The 22,945-nt window shown below is 38.3% G+C and overlaps 1 protein-coding gene across 1 annotated transcript; it reads right to left on the reverse strand.

Moving 5' to 3' along the window:
* Positions 1–4,885: 4,885 nt before the first annotated feature.
* LOC116209304 lies at positions 4,886–13,494 on the reverse strand. The gene is made up of 13 exons (XM_031542903.1): positions 13,386–13,494; positions 13,190–13,295; positions 13,040–13,103; positions 12,469–12,570; positions 12,333–12,397; positions 11,253–11,348; positions 10,593–10,672; positions 10,127–10,337; positions 8,671–8,726; positions 6,259–6,381; positions 5,934–6,117; positions 5,720–5,811; positions 4,886–5,160 (listed from the first exon to the last, which is right to left on the reverse strand). The coding sequence occupies exons 1-12, from the start codon at positions 13,436–13,438 to the stop codon at positions 5,725–5,727; spliced, it is 1,227 nt and encodes a 408-aa protein (XP_031398763.1). The 5' UTR covers positions 13,439–13,494; the 3' UTR covers positions 4,886–5,160; positions 5,720–5,724.
* Between the last annotated feature and the right edge of the window lie 9,451 nt (positions 13,495–22,945).

Below are 22,945 nucleotides of genomic sequence, written 5' to 3' on the forward strand. Positions count from 1 at the left end.
TTCTATAATTAAAGTCGGTAGTTGGGATAACTGTATTTATACTAGTAAATGGTAAAAGTAGTTGGATGTACATTAAATGCCGAATTCCTATATAAAGGTCTCACCTCCTCATTTGTACACACATTTGAAAAGCAATATAAGTATTTTCCTCTAGAGCTTCTCCCTATAGTTTTTCTCTCCATAAGTTCTGGTAATTGAAAAGCTACCTAAAATAGCAATTTTAGGGCCGCACGGGTAGAGAACACTAGATAAAATAACAAGTCCGTGACACTTGTTTGCTCATTCTTTTTTACTAGTCTCGGATTGCCTTTTTATTCTATTTTGACCATTTTGCCCTTGGTCCACCTTTCAGCCCATATGCTCTCCTCTTTTATGGTTCTGATGACCCGTCACTCCTACCTTGGGCCGAAATTAGGTGTTTACATGCTAAAAAGGAAACATTACGAGCGATCAAAGAAAGGTGCCGACAACTTTATAAAATCTTTTGTGAGTGGGCCAAAGAAAAGTGCCCGGCAATTTTAATCTTTCTTCAGTAATGTAGTAACACAATTTATTTCCACGAACGCTCTATATACGTGCGTGCACTAATGATAATATCAGCTCGATTCATTAAAGATTGATGAGTTCATGGTTGCATTTGTAAAATTGACGATCTCACATATTTGAGGTTGCCTGATCTCTCTTGAAAATTTGACAGGTCCACATGTTTATTAAATATGTCGAGTATATATTGATGAATTTGTTTTCCCCGCACAATAATTTGATACGATGCTTGGTGCAATGCATGTCTCTTTCTTTTCAATCATTCAGGTTACCAACTTTGCTAGGCAAAAGAGATTTTTATATTCAATAGTCATCCCCTGAAAAGAAAACAAAAGATCAATAGAAATAAAAGTGAAAGCCGCTAGTTTTACGAGTCTACAGAAAGATAGAAAAAGGAAAAATTCAAAATTTTTTCTCTGTCAAACTAAATCTCAAGACTTATTAAAAGAATAAGAGTAAATAAAGTGTACTTAGAAATTTTCAAATAGTCGAGCGAGTGCCCCAAATGTGACGCCTTTACAAGTATCCATACTGACTTGGTCGACGAGTCTTCGAAATTGATGATCCTGACGACTAACTCTCTAAGGAAACACAGGTGCAATACTTGGAATTTATTAAACTAATTGACCTATTCGAGTTGAACCATTCAACCCCAATTTTCCATGCACATGTACATATGCATACACATGCAGTATATAAGCATACACACATACATATTCATATATACACATATATACACACACCTCGAGCCTCATCTGATGCCTATTTATATACATTTGGGGAATGGCCATGAGATTGCATGACTTTCATGCACAAGGGCACATGGTAAACCACTAGATCCCCATGCAAACGGCCATGCAGTGGCTTGGCATGAATGTGCCACGTGGCTCCCGATTTGGGCCCGCGTGTCTTTATGTCTTATATAAATCGGGCCCGTTAAATCTAATAAATCGGGATTCGATTAATCGCAAATTTAATCACATTAAATATCCAATTAATTGATTCGATTCGCACCTTAATTCGTCTAATTTCTAGTAGACGATTTTATTATTTCAAAATTATCCCATCGATTTAGTCGTCGTATGTGACCCTGTAGGTTCCCGATTACGTTGACAGTAATATCAAAATCTCTATTTCAATATTACAAATAGTGAGCAACATCTAACAATGCATCACCGTTACGTAAGTAATTGGAAAATCAATTGCTTGAAGAATCTATAACCTATGTTACTTTGCAGTATAATCCATTTGTCCTCTATATTTCTATTGATCCCAATGCATGATCATTGTCATCCTTGTATGACTCAATCTCTCTTTCTTGGTTTACCGGGTAAGTTTATCAGAGCAAATAAGTTCGATATCCATACATCGACTCATTTAGATGTGCATACACTTCTAGACTTCACTCACCAAGTGGCCATGGGATATAGCTCCCGTTACGTAGGAGGGATAAATCATATATTGATCACTCACATTCCTCTCCATGCTCTGTGGCAATACCCAATAACTACCTTTATAACTAGCATGTTACGGTGGTTTTTGACAACATTAAAATATATGATATTACATGTAGGAAACCATGGTGACCTTAAGTAAAAGGACCATTGTACGATAGTCACTATGAGAGCTACTAATGACAGTCACGTAACAATCCATGTAGCAGTCTCATGACGGGTCAGTTCAGTACACATTACTCCTAATATATACCTTTGATGTGACTTGATGTCTCCACATCTATGACCTGTAAGATTTAGTCATCAATCAACACTCGCACTAGTCTAACCGCATTATCATCATCATAATTAACGATAATATTTTGACGATGGACATCTAGGAGTAATGTTCAATAATTATATAATCTCACAATCAAGTCAAACTTAATGCCTATTAAACTAATCATTCCAAGGACATTATTGTGTAAAATAATATTTAATGCAATCCACACAATAACAAAAATGCACCGTGTTATTAATAAATACATATCATATTATAAAACTGATGACAAATTGTGTCTAGAGCATATATCAACTCCCAACAAAAGCAACTTTAGTTCAAGGTGAATCATCTCTGCACGGTAATCTGCCCGGCATTTATCTTAAGTCTTCTCGTAATAGATTGTTTGAGGTTGAATAGGTGAATCGATTATTAAATTCAGTATTTATTGCTATTGTGTCCGCGGGGTGTTCCGAAGCAGTCTCGTTGTATTGCTGCCCAGCTTTTTCACATTTACTCGGCTTTACCTCTTCGGGAGGGGAGTTAAAATTCCGAAGAGAAGTTGAGTAGCTTGGGCAAATCTGCTCGGCTCTTCCAAAGACATTAGACGTACAGTTCCAGCATAGGTATGCATGTTGGCAGTTCCAACATGGGCCTGCATGTTTGCCATTCTAAAGCCCACTTTCTCAGCTCTTTCTAACGGGCTTACGTGCAGTTGCTCGGCTCCACTTTGCCCGACACACGAAATTTCAAAATACTTTGCCCGGGACACGAATTTTCAAAATGAAATTGTCTGACAATTCACTCGACTCCCTTCCCTTAGCAAATTAATGGAATATTTTAATACAACCCACTGCCTGATGAGAGGCTCCTTCAGCTTTGATATAAAAATTCACTCGTCTAAGAATAGACATAACTTCCTGTAGTTAGTGAGAGTAGAGAACGATAAGACATACTATATTCTTAAACGGCGAATAAATCACGCGTCTAAGAATAGGGACAAGGTATGAATATGGGATTGGAATACAATAAAGTCATGAAAATTCATTGAAAAATATAGGGGACAATCAGTTGATACAATTATTCTCACCTAGCATTAACATGCCCGATTGAGAATCGGGGACAAGGTATGAATATGGGATTTATTTTTCTTGAATACTTTCGAGCGAATATATTCGCAAAAAATCGGGGACAAATGATATGGACCTAGGCTTTGAATATATTAATCGGGCCAAACTATTATATTAGGCCCGAGTCACACTATAAATTGGGGCCAAAGCCCATGTAGGAGAATCAACCAATAACTTTTCGATAGAACATCCAATTCTCTCTCCACTCCAATCGATTCTCTCTCGCATCTCATCAGATCACCGACTTTCTCTCTCTCTCTCTTGGAGACTCCACTATTGGAGCTCTGGCACCACCGCCATCTCCCGGGCCACAAGGCTCGAACTTCATCAAAAGGGGGCGGTGGGGACTGGCTGCCCAGCCACCACCGCCCAGGTTCAATCACCAAAGGCCTCGCCTAAGGCGGCGGCGGTATCCGGCGAGCCTAAAATATCGACTCCTATTGTCCCATATGCAGCAATGCATCTCCTCCAAAAACCGGATTAAGAAACCCCCCACGTAGTCAGGAATCAGAGGCAGGAATCAAAATTTTAAAACTCAAAATAACTTCATGAAGATCTCAACTAACTTCCCGCCTCTGCAGCTCATACTTGCCACAAATATATTATTTTCATTAAATAGTTGTAGGAGTCCAATTCCGATTCTGAGCTAGACCAAACAAAAGTTAAAATTTGTTATTCCATTACCAATTTCGTTCTATTCCGTTTCGGTTTCGGTTTCTGATTCCGAAATATGAACCAAACGGCCCCTAAAGTTGTGGCAAACTGCATTTTCCTCTAATAATTATTGATCGAACAAAACATTGAAATGTTACCTTTATATATTGGAATTATATGACTGAATATTGGTTTGAACAGCAGTTAAGTTTATTTTCTATGATAGATCAGTCTAATTAAATTAGGTCATGTGAGGTAGCAATTTTCATAATGTATATAAGAAAACAAAGTAGGATTGAATTGCTATTATTAGCTATTAGAATTTCTATCTCGTTATATTAAACTAATGAGCCTCCCTTATAATCGAGAGTTGAGCAACATTATCATGAGAACTTTGTTGCCTAACTCTCAACTCGCGACTGATCATCTTTTCAACTGCTCGAAAAATTTAATTTTAAATAAAAAAAAATTCATGTATTTGTCTGTTTTTATATTAATGTGGAATAATAATTTAACATTTAAGGATGAGAAACTCATTAATAAAAAAAAATCTTTAATGAAATAGATATATATGATTTTTTTCAATGTGCACACTAGTTATCATAAAATTTATACATTTAGTTTATGAAATATTAACTAAAAATATATGCATGCGGATGCAGATGCCTACACAATACGTGGGCTAAAGGACTAATTTACAAAAATTTGGGGTACAAATAATGAAAGAAAAAGTCATGCGTGGCAACAAGTCTGCCCCGTCATCCTCATAAGTGTTTTCTTGAATATTGTACGTTGCTTTTAATCCCCTATTGAGTGATGATACCGTGGCGCTGACTACAGTTAGATGCTTATAATCTCAAGCTTCGAAGAAAAAATCAGAAATTAATGGAATAAAATTTTCCGTTCAGCTGAAAAAAGATGCGGAGAAGCTTGGATAAGTTAAGGTATAACCAGAATTTCTTGGTAAATTAACAACAGATGTAGGGACAGAATTTACAAAATCCATCAAGACATGCTTCTCCAGATGACCAAGGTAACTAGAAATAATCTGCCTGAACAACGGGTAGTTCTTCAAGCATTCCGACGTAGATTTGATTTTGATAGGTATACCGAGCATGACCTGAAAATTTGGCAACAAGACTTACCGGGATCAGAGTAGGATGTGAATAATTTGAAGTAAATACTAATTTGCTACTTGCCGAGTCTGCTTGATTAATAATTCAGTTTCTCCGAATTAAGCACTTTGCTCGCTTAGAATGTAAGAATGTCACAACAATCCGTCGAGGATTTTCATGATAAAATTGTTGTTGTGGTCTAATGATTCCTCACGACAGTTTTTGAATGTAGAAGTTACTATTGTAACAATAATATTGTAGCAAAAATCAAACCTTACTATGTCTCATGAATGTAGAGAATGATGTGATTATTCTATATCAGTCCGAGTAGTCCCTTTAATGCAAATGATGGGAATCATAATAGCACACGCACATGGAACCAAGAGTAATGAGTATTAGCTACCATGTTTTCTCAATCGATATTTGAGGTTTTAAACTAAAGCAGCATGTTTGAATGGCATCTCAATAAATCATCTTATTAGTTTATGATGGAAATTTCAGTTTAGTTTCAGGTTGCCTCATATGACTTTTACAGATTTGCTCTTGAGAGACTTTTGGACTCACCTTAATCAATGCTCTGAGAGCATAGCTTCGATGGAATTGAGGAAAGCCAACAACTTCACCCTTTTCTGTGCTTCCAAGGATCTCATCGCTTCCTGATGCATTCAACGTGACATTCAAGGAGAAAAAAGAGAAGGGAAATTCAAAGGAGAGACTGTCGAAATTCGCAGAGATCACAAACTATAAAAAGGAGGCAGGAGAAAGGGGGAATCGTTACCTCAACTTTACGGAGAACACTTAAGGGAACTCTCTTTGCACTATTCTCAGAGCACTTGAGCGATATCAGCTCCAACGGAGAATCACACAGTGGCCAACCTTGAGATGCCTTTAGAATGGCATCAATTCCCCCGAGAAAATGAGCTGTTATAGTGTTATCTCTTTCCATGTATTCTACAGAGTACCTGCAGCAAGAAACACAAAATGGCAATACAATAGTGAAAATTTAATGGCTAAAGCACTCTTGATGAAAAGATTTCAGAAAAGAGGACAGGGAAAAAAAAAATCTAGAAGAGAATTCATGAGCAGGAAAAAGGTAAATTAACCTCAATTTGTTTGCAGTTTTCACAACAGATCGCCTCAGAGTTGATATGATAATCCTTTCCATTACTTTCCGTATGAACCACTCTAATGATGTCTGGGGCACCGTCAATTGGGAAAAGGACTGCCTGTAAAGATTGTAGTGATTAATTGCCAGAAGACTCCACAGTTCACAGCATCAGATGAACAAAGCTATAGCTGACCCATGACAGAATGTATGCAAAAGTTGACTTTGATATTCAAATGGTACAAGCACGTCAACAATATATTCATTCAGCTTTGATGTACTAAATTGCTAAGAAATAGCATTACTAGCATTGGGACCTGAATAGATTGATATTCTTTTCAATATCAAGGCCTTTGAAGCAAGCAATCAGAGGGATAGAAAGCAGTGATGAAGAGCAACTAACAAAGGGTCCCCAGTTTTTTTTTAGTTATGAAAAAGACCCTAGAAACTATAATCTTAGAGAGGGTAAAGTAGGAGAAGAGCATACTGCAAATACAGCTAATATTTGTAACATAACAAATTGAACAGAGATTACTTAAATTCTGTGTCAAGAAAAATTGGAAAACAAAAACTTATATGATCGTGATTCCTGCCCTGTACTTGGGAACTGTAGGCAGACCAACAAAGATCAGCATGTATGAGATGAAGAAGAAGCCGATGTGTCAGCAACAAGGATTGTCAGAAAAAAGAACATCAAAAGGACAATCAACAGGCCAAGTGATTTTAGCACTGGTAAGTAAATCAAAGTAGAAAACAATAAAGCCAGCACTTCGACATTCAAATAGTGCTGAAGACTGCAGTCAAAGTTTCTTCGACTAATTCATAGTAACGCCAGCTGACCAACATTGCTTTTTTCCATGGCAATTTATTTTGCAGAAGTTCACTCTCTTCAATGAAATATCCAGCTACTACCCCTCTTATCTAGTCAAACTATATGATTATAAATCAGAAAACGTCATTCTGTACATATAATTATTTCTAACCTTCTACATCTCCAATAAGATTAGACCGTACATAAATTGCACTAGCACCGAAAGTACTTTCAATTTGCAACTATTATACCATGACATATTAGTATGTCAATCAAACTAATATGTACGAGATGAAGTGAAGAAGCTGTCAGCAACAAAAATTGTCAGAAAAAAGTACATCGAAAGGACAATCAACAAGCCAAGTTGTTTTAGCACTAGTGTGTCAATCAAAGTAGAAAACAATAAAGCCAGCACTTCAACGTTCAAATAGTGCACTTCAACATTCAAATAGTGTTGAAGACTGCAGCCAAAATTTCTTCAACTAATTCATAGTAACGCCAGCTGACCAACAATTGATCTTTTCCGTGGCAATTTATTTTGTAGAAGTTCACTCTTTTAAATGAAATATCCGGCTACCCCTTTTATCTCGTCAAACTATATGATTACAAATCGGAAGACATCATTCACTAAATATAATTATATCTCACTTCTTCTACATATCCAATAAGACAAGACCATACAGAAATTGAATGAGCACCAAAAGTACTTTCAATGTGCAACTATTATACCATGACATATTAGTCGCATCCTTGTCACCTGAACTGCACTGTTCAGGTTGAATTAAGGACTATAATCGTAATGATGGGACTATAGTCTTCAATACGAAAAATAAATCCAAATAAAGGAGTAGGTTCTTTATTAGGGTTAATTTAATTAATCAGATATTGGTCAAACATATACTTTCTATAATGCAAGCGTGTTTCCACTTTGATGGCTAGTCTTTATCCCAGAACACATTTGCCTTGACCAACCAGAAGAATGCAGAACTGTAAAAAGGAATTATTTGTTACCTAGTTTTCAAGTCTTATGGACGCTCCATTATCCAGATGACCTACCGGCACTTAAAAGTTTGATATACAATCTTGAAGATGGATGGTGTATTAATTGGACAAGCAAACTCTCAGCTAATTCAGGCAAGTAGTTATTGTGTTTCAGTCTACAAATACAATGGACAATTCAATGGACAAAATTATAATGAATTATTTCTTGTATCTGAATTTAAATATAGGCCTTCAAGGAATACCAAATCTTTTTTTCCCTAATCAAGTTTCCACATCCCGCCCTGCGGCAACCCCCACCCCTACCCCCTAATAGTACTTCGTGTAACCTTATGACAATCCAGATAATATCCATGTAGAGCTCTTGTCTTCTTTCCACCAATATAAACAATCCAATGTAGCAAAGAAACTACAAAAATTAGATATTATAGCACCAAAAAAAATTTTCCTTTCCAAAGTTCACTTCATTGATCATATCAATGATGAAACTTGATCTATTGTCCACCTTTCTCTAAACAGAGCTCATGCATTCCTTGGTTGATGGTAGAGGAACAGGTAGCCTAGAACTTTGCAATGAAAGCAAACGGAAGAAAGACGAACCTGAACGATTTTGCAGCATCAACTATATCGGCTATGTATACATCATTGGGGAATATCTGGAGACACGAGGCATCAGAAAAATGAAATGTCAAGAAGGATCCTCACTTACTAGATGAAGTTATGAACTAAAAGCCACTATATCAAGGGAAAATTCAGCTTACATGAAGTGTCTAGTAAAATGAAAAAGTAAGACCTCATATAGTACATTACTCCATTAAAGGTAAGGATAAAAATTTCTCCCAACTCTTCCACCTTTGACAACAATTAGCCCAAAAGAAAATAAGCACAGTCAATTTTCTTTACGTGCTAAGGCGGGCTCACAAAGAGTTAAAGAACTCGCTCTTTTTCATCATCAACTTCAAACAGCATGGATGATGTAACCCCCTCTCAACACAGAAACAAAACATATAAACCAGTCAGATATTCTTCTAGCTGAGGGTAAAAAGAGGAGGGAACTTCAAATTCACAGCCTTTCAAAGATTACAATGTTTGTGCTCAAGAACCATCCAGCAAGAAAGCAAACTAAATCATACAGATAATAATTATTAAACTTTATCTATATACATATTGCAAGACAAAATATAGCATTAACACTTCATCATCTGTTCGAACTTTTTACTCCTTATATTTTTATGATGTGATAGCTTCTCCTCCCATCATTTTCTTTTAATCATCCCTTCTTACTTTATGAGATTTCAGAAATCATTCAATACAAAGATGGTGATCAATTTCACAAACTGTGTACACATATTTCCTCACAAACTAGTCTTTTGCGAGTAGCTACATGAAATACAGCATTCTTCTGCTTCAACATCAGCACAAAATTTTAATCCATATATGTTTCTAATGTGATAGTTTCTCCTCCCATCCTTTTTTCTTTCTGTATCTTCTTACACTTCTGAGATTTGAGAAGTCCATCAATAAAAGATGTTGATTAATTTCAACTATATTCTCCTATTTCCTTGCCGAAAAAATCTGTCTTCATTTAAAACTCTCATCTCATTAAAAAAGTAGAGCCAGCTTTGGAGAATGTAAGTTCACTGTTTTCTCTCTACTAATTCCAATATAATGTTCCAGTTGACGACAATTTGTTGCCCCAACCCCACCACATATGGGCATCCAGTTTAGCTACCAGGGAACTCTATAGTAAAAGCAACCAAGACAAAGTGCTAACAGAACCTCAAGAGTCAACTAGATTTTTATAGGCAAAACATTCAGCTTGAACAACGGAATGCCAATTCCAGCGATTCCATGAAGCAATAGGATTCTTTTGAGAAAAAAAAAAGAAAGTACGGAGAGGATGCATAAAATTCATACACAAATAAGCTGATCATAAGAAATTATCCTAAAACATAGGCGGGGATGGAAAGAAGAGGTCATTGATCTTATGGAGCGATAAATACCCGTTACCAGATGTATACAGATTTCAACAATCAGGCCCAAGGGACAGCCATACCTCAACACTTTCTATCTCTAGATTTGTATCCACAACTTCAATCAGCACTTCATGATTCACCTCTGATGTCTCAATAGCATCCTCAACTTTTTGTTGGTTGCCTTCAAATTTTGGAACATATGTTTTCAGTGACAGCCTAATGATGTTCTGATCAAATTCGATGACTTTTATCCCCGATAATGTATCCTCAATCTGTTCAATGATATCATACCTGAAACAGAGAAGGAGCCAATTTGGGTAAGACCAATATTCCTGAACAGAAACATAAAGAAACCTTGCATAAAGGTAAAGAAAATGCAACTTTGCAAGAATTCTGATGCCCTTTGAATTCACAATAAAGATTTTGGAGAGATTCAGATCTTATTTTTTTCTCTCAATATGACTTTGAAGAGATTTCAAGATTGTACTTCCCGAAGAAAATGCTCAAGGGTAAAGAAATTGCAATATTGCCAGTCTTCAGTGATACCTTTTGAATTCACAATCAAGACTTTGGAGTGATTTCAAGATTTTATTTTTCTTCTCAATTTGACTTTGAAGATCCAGGATCTGCAAGATGTAAAACTTGTGAAGGAAAGAGTGCTGTGGGCATACTCAAGCAAAAATAGCAAAGACAACAAGTTGGAACTAATCAGTCCAGAGACATTATAAATATCCATGAAAATTAACAGGAAATTGGCACCTTAAGACATTAATGCTCCGTTTGATTTCGCAGTTAAAATCACAAAAATTTTAACTTTAACTTTAACTCAACACACTACACAATCATTTGTCCTTTTCCACAATCAAAATCAAAGTTACTTTAACTCTGAAACCAAACACACCATAAGCTTCCTAGTAGCTTTATCAGCCAAGAAAAGAATGACCATAAGAACAATGTCCACGACTCCATGTAATGTGAAATGGCAGACAAATAATCCTCTTTTTTTTTTTATTAAAGTCCCGGATTTATGTCTACAGTTGACAATTTTGAACAAAATAAATCACTTAGCTCTTTGGCAAAAATTTTCAAATCTCTAGTATATTAGGTACTTATGATATATATATATATATGTACATTTATACATTCAGAACACATAAAACAAGAAAAAAACCATGAAAACAATATTCAAAATGAATACAAAAAAACCTCAAACTTGTGGCATGCATCTCCACTTGTTGAACTCAATTGATTTTCCCTGTAAAAGCAATCCACACATCTGCCAGTAGTTATTTTCTCCAGACCCTACAATATGGCACGAGCATTTAGTTGTGGGAGTTTTGACATGAGATATTAAATTTTCCTGAAATATGACAACACGTGTAGAGAGTATAAACCATGCAGACAGAAACAAGGGAGAAAAAGCAAATGATCATGAAAAAGGTCAGAACACAGATTACAGGGGCAGAATGATTATTATGGGAGGCCCAAGATTCTAGCCACTTGCTAGACTAGATAGTCAGGCAAGCCTCAAATCTTCTATTTGATAGGACAGAAAGAAGTTGGTAGTTAGTGCTAGCAGGCTAGGACTGTGGTCAGTTCATCTACTTGATGTACAAGGAAATCAAAGTATCATTGGATCGTCCTAACTATTATCCCTAATACCTTTTAACATGTGTACAAAAAAAGCAGTAAAACACTAAAAGAATTCGATCGTTATGCCAGGACATTTCTTTGTAGAGTTACAAGTAGAACATCATAAACTGAGAAACTGTTAAAAGCATGTATCAACAATCAGCATCATAGTCTCAATAATCTCAGAAATCAGACCATCTCATAAAATAGTCTGTACATCATTCCGTACAGTTCCGTGCAGATAGGCATGCCCTTCTACTGCTAGCAAACAGAAAATTGGCAGATAATGTGAAATGCATGTTTATATCCTGCTTAACTTGAACTTACAAAAGAGCAGTGGGCTCCTATCCTAGTTTTGTCCCATTGACTTAAAACAGAATAGAATCATAAAAATAAAGGAAATCTAGCCCTAGGGCTTAAAGCAAACAAGTTAGCACTGTGATTTAAAGCTTTATTAAAGATTTGCACAAGGTCAGTTCCAACAATATAAACTCAGAAGGATGTGTGAGTTCAATGTTAGCAACTCCATGAATTTCACTTCTTTCTCGAAAAAGAAACAAAAACATGTATAAGTCAAAGCACAAGGCAGAAGATAAGTGAAACTACTTAGTCGTTTCAAAATGAAGAAAAGTGGAACTAAGCTAAATAACTAACCAGTAGTTCAGTATGGTCCAGAGACCATTTCAACCATTCAAGATCTCTTTCTAATGTTTCAGAATCTGCAAAAAGGTAGGAGTCACATCAGATGACTGCATGCTTAAACAGACGATAAAAACAGTATTGTGCTAACCTGACATCACAGATTTTGTGAGAAGCTCAATTTGATCAGAGATCTTAATCTTCTCCACCTCCACGGCATTAAGTTCTTCCTTCAACTGTTCCAAAAATGCACCTATCCACCACACACCAGTTTGGCAAGAATAAAGGATAAGCAGGGCATAAAGAATGCATTACTCAACTCATGGGCATAGCATAGTTCTTGGAAAGCAAAACACTGAAATCATACATCAAACTTTTTTTATACCCAAGAAATTCTTAGGCCATCTGCAGGCGATTACCACCCACATATTTCCATCAACTACTTGATTTCGTGAACTCGACAAGTATACTTCACGAAAATTAAGAAAGAATGGCTGAGTTTAAAGTAGACTTTTTCACAAAATCTAAAACATTTAGCAAAATGCATAACCCAAGGGCTGTACAACCCTCTCCACAGTTACATACTTCATCAGAAGCAAGAGCGTTTGTGCCCAACCGACCGCATAGCTCTCGGATTACATGTGACCACAGCTTACACAACACAGAAATTGGCTCCTCCTAATTGCACAAATTACAAAAGCAACACAAGAAAGAAAGCTCACTTGAATCTTCAGGACCAAAGGAAGCAGCAACAGAACTTTGTGCAAGTATTTGTTCCACTCTACCCTGTATTAATTTCACAATCCCAAACATCAAACTAAATGACGAAACCCGCGCAATTGGGTAGGGAAAACACGAGTAACCATGATTACCTCGAGATCGAAGGCGCACTGGCTGACCAATTTCTCCGAATCGGGATGAGCTTCCGGGTCGACATCTTTGCAGATCCTCAGCAAATCAGTGAGCTCTCCAATTCGACTACAGAATAGAAAGAAAGGCAGACACAATGACAAGGTGACCAACACTTCATGCTGCAACTAACGGCCGGAAGGAAGTCTGAAGACTGACCTGCGAATGATGTCGACGTCGGGAGAACCCGCTGTCGGAGCAGCTTCCTCCATTCTCACTCTCTCTCTCTCTCTCTCCCCCCCTCTCTCACTCGATTTGAATTGGCGCGTTCCATTTGAGGGAGGAGCCGCTCCTCTAATCAAGTAACTATTGATCTTTTGAAAATTTAAAAACGACCCAAATTTGTAATTTTTTTAAAAAGTGCCCCACTTCTTTCTCCCTGCGCTTCCAGTCTCTCTTTCTTTTCTGCAACACGCTCTCTGGCAGTCAGCCTTCACCTCCGAGGTCGCTGCCAGTGGCCTGATCTGCCACTGAGGTGGCAGCGCTGGAGAGGAGGCAGAGGGAGAAGGCATGAGAGAGAAGAGAGGAGGAGAGCTTCTGGAGGGGGAACAAGGTGGTCGTCGAGGTGGTTGGTGTAAGGCCGATCACGGAGGAGGCGGAGAGGCATGCCAGGGAGAACAAAGAGGGAGTTGGGTGAGCAGAAGAGAGAGAGTGTAGTAGGCACATTTGGAAGATACTAAAAAAATTGCGTCATTTTAAAACTTTTGAAAAGATAAAAAGTTGGACCGTAGGAGAATGAGAGAGAACTAATCATTTAACCTGCGCTTTATTGATGACGTAATTTAGTAACATCGTCATCAAACTTTCTCATAATAATTTTATGTGTTCCATAAATGGGAGCATTTATTTTAACTTTTTATTCATGCGTGCATTTCCTTTTTAACTTTTTGTTAAACTAATGTTTGAAAATATTTATTAGTTGGCGCTCATAGAATTTACGCTATAAACAATATCCAAACTTTTTTGTTTTGGGCATAACTTTGTCTAAGCCATGTTAAAATAATTGTTTCCTCATCTAGTGTTAGCCTTACCAAAATTGTTTACAAAACCAACTTAAAGTGGTCTGGCAGCTATTTTCATTAAGTAATATCTCTTATTTAAGTCATGTGAATAAATAAAATAAATGTTAAGAGAACTTTTACCCCTTGTCGGACTTGAAATTGAATTATTCGTGGTCCATTGGTTTTCAGGACTCCAGAATGCGCACCAAAAACAATTTATTTGCAGAAAAAAAAATCGATTGCCCTAACAAAGAGTGCAAAGTATATAAGTAAAACAATTTTGAAAACAAAGATCATAATTTATTGAATTTGTAAATTTCTAGAAGATCTTTTGATTTTTAACTCAAAACTTGTAAACAAACGCTCCATTTTTTCAAATATGTTTATTATCTCCTTAAAGATAATAATTTGGCACTCTTTATAAGTATTATAAGCATAAGATTCTTTGACAAAGCAAGCGGACTATACGACTCAAGCACAAGACATGCATCACTCATAAATTAAATATCTATCTTTGTCTTCATGTAATTTCTCTTATCTATATATAAAGGGCAAAAATTAAAATCATACATCTTTTGCCAGTTGCGAGGCTTAAAAAAAAAAGAAACAAAAAAAAGTGGCACATAAATTGCATGTTTTCTCAAATCTAGTATGAACATTTTTCACACAAGAATCCGTCCACATTTCTATCCCATATCTAGCATTTTTTTTGGGTGTACAAGCCGGAGCCGAGGCTTGGAAGGAAGGAAATAAAAGAAATAAAAGAAAAGAAGACAAGCTACATCGAGTTGAACCGGGATAAGGAAGCCCCAACATTGTTGCCAAAGAGCAGCAATAAGATACCGGGCGGAGCACTAGAGAAGAAATGGGAACCAAGTGGCAAATCTAGTGCCATTCGAGCCATTCAGCCAGCACACATATTTCTTTCCCTGTATGTATGTCGGATCTCAACAATCCAGGCTCTCTTAATAATCGTCTTAGTACGAGAGAAGCAACCTAAGGAGCACATCTACCATCAAATGACATAAGTTTTTTCAAACCACTTCCAAGTCCTACTCCAAGACAATCTTTATGTACCCAAGATCCCAAGCATGTTGCAACCCGATTAATGCACCCCCGCAATTCTGCCACTACTATCGAGATTATACCCACGTTATGCGCAAACCAGCTCATACATCTCCCTTCAACATCTCTAAGTATCCCTCCTGCGGCTATTTGTCCCCGGTTTCCTCGTGATGTACCATCTATATTTAGTTTTATCCAACCCGAAGATGGCCTAGTCCAATACTTTTGGTAGTCGAAGCACTCTCAAGTAGTCTCTGTCATAATAAATGGTACAGTAACACATTATATGGATACTGTTAAATACTAATTGCACGATATACTACAACAAAAATAATATGTAATTACTCTATTGTTTGGAAGAACTCCTTTTTTATTATTCCTCTTATACTTTTTTCCATACACATCATTTCAAATTAATTCATAAATGTTTTGACATAATATGTCGACTTCACAATATTACTTAGTTACTATATTTTTCAAAGAATATAAATCTCAAAGACTTTGAGAAAGTTTGATGGATATCACCTATCACTACAAATTGTTGTAAATTTATTTTGTTTGCCACTCTTTATAAAAATTTAAGATTCTTCGGTGAAGCAGTATTAGATTCTATGGAGATGCCACTTGATCCGCATCCCCTGACATAAGAAGATGACCACGGTGGGCACACTTACCAAAGCGTTGTCATAGTGAAGACACTTTTTGGCATCTCCTTAGGCTATTTGGTGCATCTCTATAGACCAATTTTCTAAGTAATGTAATACTAGCAACAATGCACTCATACTACATATTTTTGTAGTTTTCAATCTATAAATATGTCGTTTTAGGTAATCGAAAGCAGTGTGTTAAAAAGGGACCGGACTGGGCAGTTGAATCGATTCAACGGGAACTAGAACCTCACTCGGTCCGATTCTTCAAATAACTCGTTTTGCACATTAGGCTATGTTGGACCCAGAAGAACTGCCCAATTAAATGAAAAATCAGTGAACCCAAGTGAACCGTTGGTTCAACAGCTTGTGAAAATTTTGAGAAAAAATGCATAAACAATGATGAGGAATCAAAGATATGATAGAGCAATCTTTGATAATGGTGAATGTGATCTCGCTTATCTCACACACCATTGAATTAATCAACATGGTAGAAGATGCTTTTAGGGAGGAAGCATATGAGCTGATTTAGAGATCTACTATGTGCAATCTCCGCTCACTGTCAATGCTCCATGCCCTTGATGCAACATTCCTATTAAGTTGAAGTGCATAATTATAGACTCATTGATAAAGAATATGATTTTTGTGGCTAATGGTATCTTGGAGATAGTAGTTAAGAAAGAACATATCGTCTTACTTTACAAAAATGAAAATAAAAAACACAGAGGAAAGAGGGGGAAGGACTCTTGCAATTAAGTCGATGGGTGAAGAGAACGATCTAGTGATAGGGTTGTATTTTCACAAAGGTTTTGTTGAAATTTCATCTTTGTCTCTTTTATATATTAATTTGATAATTTAGGCCATTAGGACTCTACATTCAGAAGCTTATGGGCCAGGCTTAAGTGCAATGTTTCGTATTTTTCCTGTGTTATGCTTATTTATAGTTTATAAATTATTTAATTATTTTCTAAAAACCCTGGTTCAACATATTGAATCATAGTTGAACCCATTAAACCTATGAACAGATGCCCTCACCGGCTCAACTTTCGATTCGGTTCTAAAAACTATGACTAGAAGAAAGGAGTTGTATATTATAGAAATGTGAAAAAGAGCAAATGCATGAGGGGTTTGACTTTATAAGATATAATATAGATTATTTGGGGAATTTTTCTCTTTGAATTGTTGTATTTTAGATTTTACATTATCCAAATAAAGTGCATATTTATATATAGAGGAAAATGCAATTTGTCACCCAACCTTTGAATTCAGTTGCATTATGCAACCCGAGCTTTGAAAAGTTGCAATTTGCCACCTGACCTATTTAAAAATAAGCACGACACAACCTAATTGTACTTTCCAGTCACTTTTTCGGTCAAGCTAAGTCACACGCATGTCATGTGAGAATTTTAAAGGGCAAAATGGTTCTACACTTACTCATTGTAAATACACTAAAAAAAACGTAAAAAAGAAAAAGGAGCTCACCCTCCATAACACACACATATCAACAAGGAAAGACAAAGGGGCAGAGCACACTGCCAAGCACCACCTGCCACTCCACTATATTCTTCCGCGCTCGAAGCTGAGCATGAGTGCGACCCTCTTTTGGGCATCTGCAAGCTGCGAGAAGTAGAGATAAAGACAGAAGCAGACGGGAACAGACAGAGGGACACAGAGAGAGAAAGGGAACGAGAAAAGAAGGATCAACACTTAGCTTTGGGGGAGGTAGCTCAGTCAGGACACATCAGAGTGAGCAACGTCGGAGCTTGAGAAGAGGGGCACGGCAATGAACTACTGTCGTTTTTTTGATGCGCGAGGAATTGTCTGAAAGTGAAAGTGAACGGCATCATTAGTAGGTAGCCAAGCGAACATTCTTGACTTAGGGGACAAAGTAGAGAACCAAAAAGATATGCTTAACAAAGTAAATTCAATGCATCCATTACGACATGGCTTGCTTTGTTGAATTATAGTCTAGCTCTCTCCCTTCGGCTTCTTCCCTAGCTGCAGGCCCAGAAATCACTGACTTCCTCAGACCTTCCCCCTTCAGCTTTCCTTCTTTATGTTTTTTATTGAGCTTCTTTTTCTTTATATGGATTTAAACCAGTTATATTTGGATCTAAGACCACCTTTCTTCCTTAGAAGGTGAACATCTCATGCATCTTTAGAACCATAGAACTACCATCTAATATGGGCGAACGCTAATGCACGCTATATCTCTTAGTCTAATGGGTTTCCTGTGAGGGAGCTCACTCTCTGTATAGGGAATTAGGTAACGAAGGGGCGACGAGGAAGGATAAGGTAACAAGTATCGGGGCGAAGGCTAATATGTTCAAAATAGTTGTAGTCGCGACGAACGCTCATGCTCAGACTAAGTCTATTAGTATCAAAGATGGTTACCCTCTAAAGCTAGGGAAAGCCCATCTAACTATGTCTTGGCATTGCTTGATTTCTCCGAGTCGTGTAGGGCATGTTCAAGTTCCGCAGGAGTAGTTTCGGTTGGAACTTGGACGCAAGAAACTTCTTGAATATCTCCTGATGGGCGGGAGAGGTCTGCAGCAATTCTAAGATGGAAATGGTTACTAGGCTTTCTATGTTTCAATCGGATACCAATTGCTTGGATACATTTGAATGTCTCGAGATGATTTGCAAAAAAAATGCTTTCTAGCTTTGTCTTGTGTCTCCGTAACAAATGGTTGGTCCATTTCTTGATGGGCGACCGACGGGAATTGAACCCGCGCGCGATGGATTCACAATCAACTGCCTTGATCCGCGGTGGATTCACAATCAACTGCCTTGATCCATTTGGCTACATCCGCCCTTACCCCTGCACAGGTTGTTGTCTCTATCTACGATAAGATCCTTTCTGAATTGAACCCCCCACTATCAAAGAGAAGCCTTTTCCTAGACTATAGTTGCAAGTCTATTGTTGTGTTTTGGAATTAGGGGAAGCAAAGCTTCAACAAGTAGAAACTTCCTGGCAAAGTTTCAGACAAAGAGGTTGGGCTGTTCACTTCATTGATTTGACTTCACTTTACTTAAGATTAAAGATAGGGGCCGGGCGGGCAGTGAAGGCTCGTTTAGTAGACAGCGAGCGAGCAACAAGCACCTTCTTTCTCAAAGTCAACTTTTCGCCCTATCTACTCTATTCATCTCTTTTTTCAAATGAATATTTAGGGATCTCTCTTGTTCAATGATCTTGAAACCAGATCAATATCCATTTCTCAATAGTTCTTTCTATCGATAGAAAGATATAGATCTCTATCTCGATCTATCTCCATATCTAAATATGGAAGAACCAACACAACAAGGGCGTAACCAACGGAAGGTTCTCTCCTTGTCTTTGACATTGTTCTCCGACGATGTCCCTTGGGCAAAAGGGGACACCATTCTCTTTCTTCAATCGTTCCGATCAGGACAAGTGGTTGGTTCGTTTCGTTCTCCTATCTACGCAATTCTCAATCTTCGTTCGTGATCATGTTGGGCGAAAGGTAGTTGTAGAGGAGCGGCTCTGAAACGACGATTCCCCCTTTCCATTGAAGGAGGGAGGGCCTCCTTCCCCATCATTCCGGCCTATTATTGATTGGGATTTTCTTGATTATGAGGGTAGCTTGCTTACCAAGCCACCCACTTGAGAAGCTAGTCGCTAGAAAGAAGCGACGAGGAAGCGAAGCTGTCAACGAAGCGGTAGCTTCCCGCCTGTGCGCACCCGAATTTCGTCTCGTCAAGGCACGCATGCGCGCGCCTAAATGCAACGCGGCTTGGGAGTGTCCATCTTCTTAGGGACGTGCGACGGACGCACGTGAGAAGGAGTCACCACTACCTGTTTAAGATCCGAAGGTCGAGGGCCGGTGAGTCGCCTGGGTCTAGGGGTACAGGGTACACCTAATTGCTAAGGCATATGGTCTGCGAAACCCGAGGTTCCGAATTCGGGGGTTCTGTTACATGCGAGCCTATATCTCGTATGCCCTATCGGTACTCTAACTTGTCTAGGCTTGCCATTTTTATTTAATTACCGCTTAATTAAGTTCCGCTCATCTTACGCGTTTTGACACTGTAAATTCGAAGAAACACTCCGACCGTCTGCTCTCCAACCGGGATTCTTACATGAATAAACGTACGACATAAATCCTTACATTGTCCTCTCAAATAAATAAAATACAAATTACAACAACTGAATCCCGGTCGGTTCGCGTTCGGTCATTATTCCACTCGTGCTCACCATGTAATTTGAAAAGACTGAAATTGAAATTAAGGTGCGCACTCGGTGTTTAGGGGATTAGATCCCGTAATCTACGATTGGGGTGTTAAACCCCATGTGAATCGTATCATAAAGGATCGGGCTCGACCCGAATAACAAATAAGTGCAAAAATGTAACAAGTAAGCGCAAATAAACGAACAATAAGATTTTGTTATTGCTGAATTTACGTGAGTTAATCAATAATTATCCGGGGTATCTTGGCATACAAGTCCTACCCTAAAACAAACAAAAGGGATGATGGATAGGGTATGTAGCATCCGACATTATTTTAACGGACCCGACAGACGTGATGTCCATAGTCAAGTCTCGAATGTGTGGGTTGTTTTTAGATTATTCTGTATCACGACAATATGGCTTTTACAGATTAATAGTATTTTCACCTAAAACCCAAAACCTAACTCTCTACTTGACTATTTGTCCATGTTTGATTAAGTCGAGTTTATGATTAATTTGTTTTCCCATGTTTCAACCCGCTCTAAACACAAACCTACGCTAGGATTACGGCAGGACAAGAACCGGTAATCATGCCCTTGAATCGGTAAATATGTGTGTGCATGAAAATCAAGATTACGTTGTACGTATCTCGGTGCTTTTGAAATTGTGAATTTTGAAAAGGGCATGACTAACAGTTCTTGATTTGTCGACGCGATTACAAATTATTAATCAATTCGTGCGATCCAATTAAAGAAATCAAGTGATTTAATTTAGCCAAATTTAACGTCCCGATTACCCCGTATGTAGAATTTTAGGTTAATTAAAAAACTTGCCGAATGCTTTAGTCTACGGTTTTCGAGCCGTCGAGATAGCTATTAGTTGACCGCCCGATAAACTCTAATTTCCGACATGGTCACATAATTACAAAAATGAAATATTTAAATGGGGCATATACATTGTCGGTGGGTGATCCAAATAGAAAAGGGCCGGATATTTTTAGAAAATGTCCAGGGGTTGAATTGAACGATTTTAAAAGAGCAGGAACTGATTTGAAAATTTTGGAAAAATTGGGGACTGATTTGAAAATTATAAAAATTGGGGACTGATCTGAATATTCTAAAAAATGGGGACTGTGTAAAAAATTTACTGAAAATGACCTAGGACTTATTTGACATGAATTTGAAAATCGGGACTGATCTGAAGACAAAAAAATGGCCCCAGGACTAAATTGAAACAACTTGAAAAGTTCCTAGGGATTCTTGAAAAATTATGGGAATTCCAGGGCTAATTAGAAAATAGTAAAATGACTGGGACTTTATTGAAAAGAATTTTTGAAATTCGGGGCAGATCTAAAAAGGGTGAAAAATGGTCCCGGGACTAAACTGAAACAATTTGAAAAGTTCTTTGAGATTCTTGGAAAAATTTGAAAAATCCAAGGACTGATTGGAAAATAATAAAAATGACCGGGGCTTGATTGAAAATAATTTTGAAATTCGGGGCAGATCTTTAAAAATAAAATACGTCCTCTAGACTGAAATGTGACAAAATAGAAAGTTCGTAAAATCGAGTTCGGGACAAATCCGATCACCCACGCGACCCAAGAATACTCATTTCACATTATATCCTTCAAGCAAGCAAGAATATTCAGGAAAGGAATCCTAATCATGCCAATAAGTCGAGAATTTACCTAGTTCGGAAAGTTGAGGGACTTCTCTGTAAAATAAAAAAAATCGCCGGACGAATCGGGTCGAATCGGATCGGACTGGCCGGCCCGAAGGAGAAACCGCCCGGAAGAGAAGCTAGGCCGGACTGGAGCTCCTTGGGCCTGAATGGGCCGAGCCCGCAAAGGAAGAGAAATGGGCCGAGGCCCGTTAGCCGAAGGGCGGCCGGGATCGGGGGGAGCGGCGGCGACGAGGCTGGGGGCGGCAGTTCTCGCCCCTGGACGCCGCGACGACAGCCGGAATGGACGCGGGAGATAGCTTTGGGCGCCGCCGATGCTTCGCCGTGGTCGATCAGGACCTCACTGGCGCTTAATCAGTCTGAATCGGGGGAGTTTTCGCGATTTTCCGGCGACGGCTCCCGAAATCAATCGATCTCCTAATCGGGCAAATCGAGAGCAAAATTTTCGTTTCTTCTTGCTGGGTCGTGTTCGTTTCCATCCGAATTGCTTTTCTGCCCCTTTAATTTCAATTTCATCCCATTTTCCGTTAAGATTTCGGCCGATTTGGCGGAAATCGCGAAAATTGCGATTTGGGGGATTTCCGGGCCGGCGGGGATTGCGGGCAGCCGGCGAGCGTTGCCCGGCCCTGCCCGGCCTGCCCGAATCTTTTTTTAAAAAAAATTAAATGGCCGGCAGGTCACGGGCAGCCGGTCAACGCTGCCCGGCCCCTGCCCGGCCTGCCCAGGATTTGATTTTTCTTTTTACATAAATATATATAATTTAATTTAATTTAAATTAATTAATTAATTTTTTTTTTAGAAAAGTTAATAAATCGGACAAATGACGATTTTGCCCCCTGGAGCCGATGGACCGAAATGGGGTGCTGACAGCTTGCCCCTCTTTGGTTGTGTGCTCGGATAGAGGATGCAGCCAAAGATCATAAGAAGCACCCCGTCTGATCTCGACGACCGTCCTATTATCTTTCCCCATAGCCACTTGTTCTCTCTGTTTTTGGATAAATGGGAGGGAGATGGATAAACGTATGTACCTGAAAGCAGTGAAGAGGTGGTTTATGGATCCAAAAACAATAAAGGTGGGCTTATGGCCCTGAAAGTAGTAAAGATGGGTTTACGGGCCCAGAGAAAGTAAAAATGTG

This window comes from Punica granatum, chromosome 5 (genome assembly GCF_007655135.1).
Source record: "Punica granatum isolate Tunisia-2019 chromosome 5, ASM765513v2, whole genome shotgun sequence".
NCBI classification, from domain to species: domain Eukaryota; kingdom Viridiplantae; phylum Streptophyta; class Magnoliopsida; order Myrtales; family Lythraceae; genus Punica; species Punica granatum.

Bases quoted from the DNA above. Each gene is read 5' to 3' on its own strand.
- LOC116209304 (XM_031542903.1), bottom strand. From the start codon at position 13,438: ATGGAGGAAGCTGCTCCGACAGCGGGTTCTCCCGACGTCGACATCATT. The intron at 12,398-12,468 runs GTTAGCACAATA...ACCTTTTTGCAG, and splicing joins CACAAAATCTGTGATGTCAG to ATTCTGAAACATTAGAAAGA. The intron at 10,673-11,252 runs GTTTTTTTGTAT...TACATCTTGCAG, and splicing joins ATGCATGCCACAAGTTTGAG to ATCCTGGATCTTCAAAGTCA.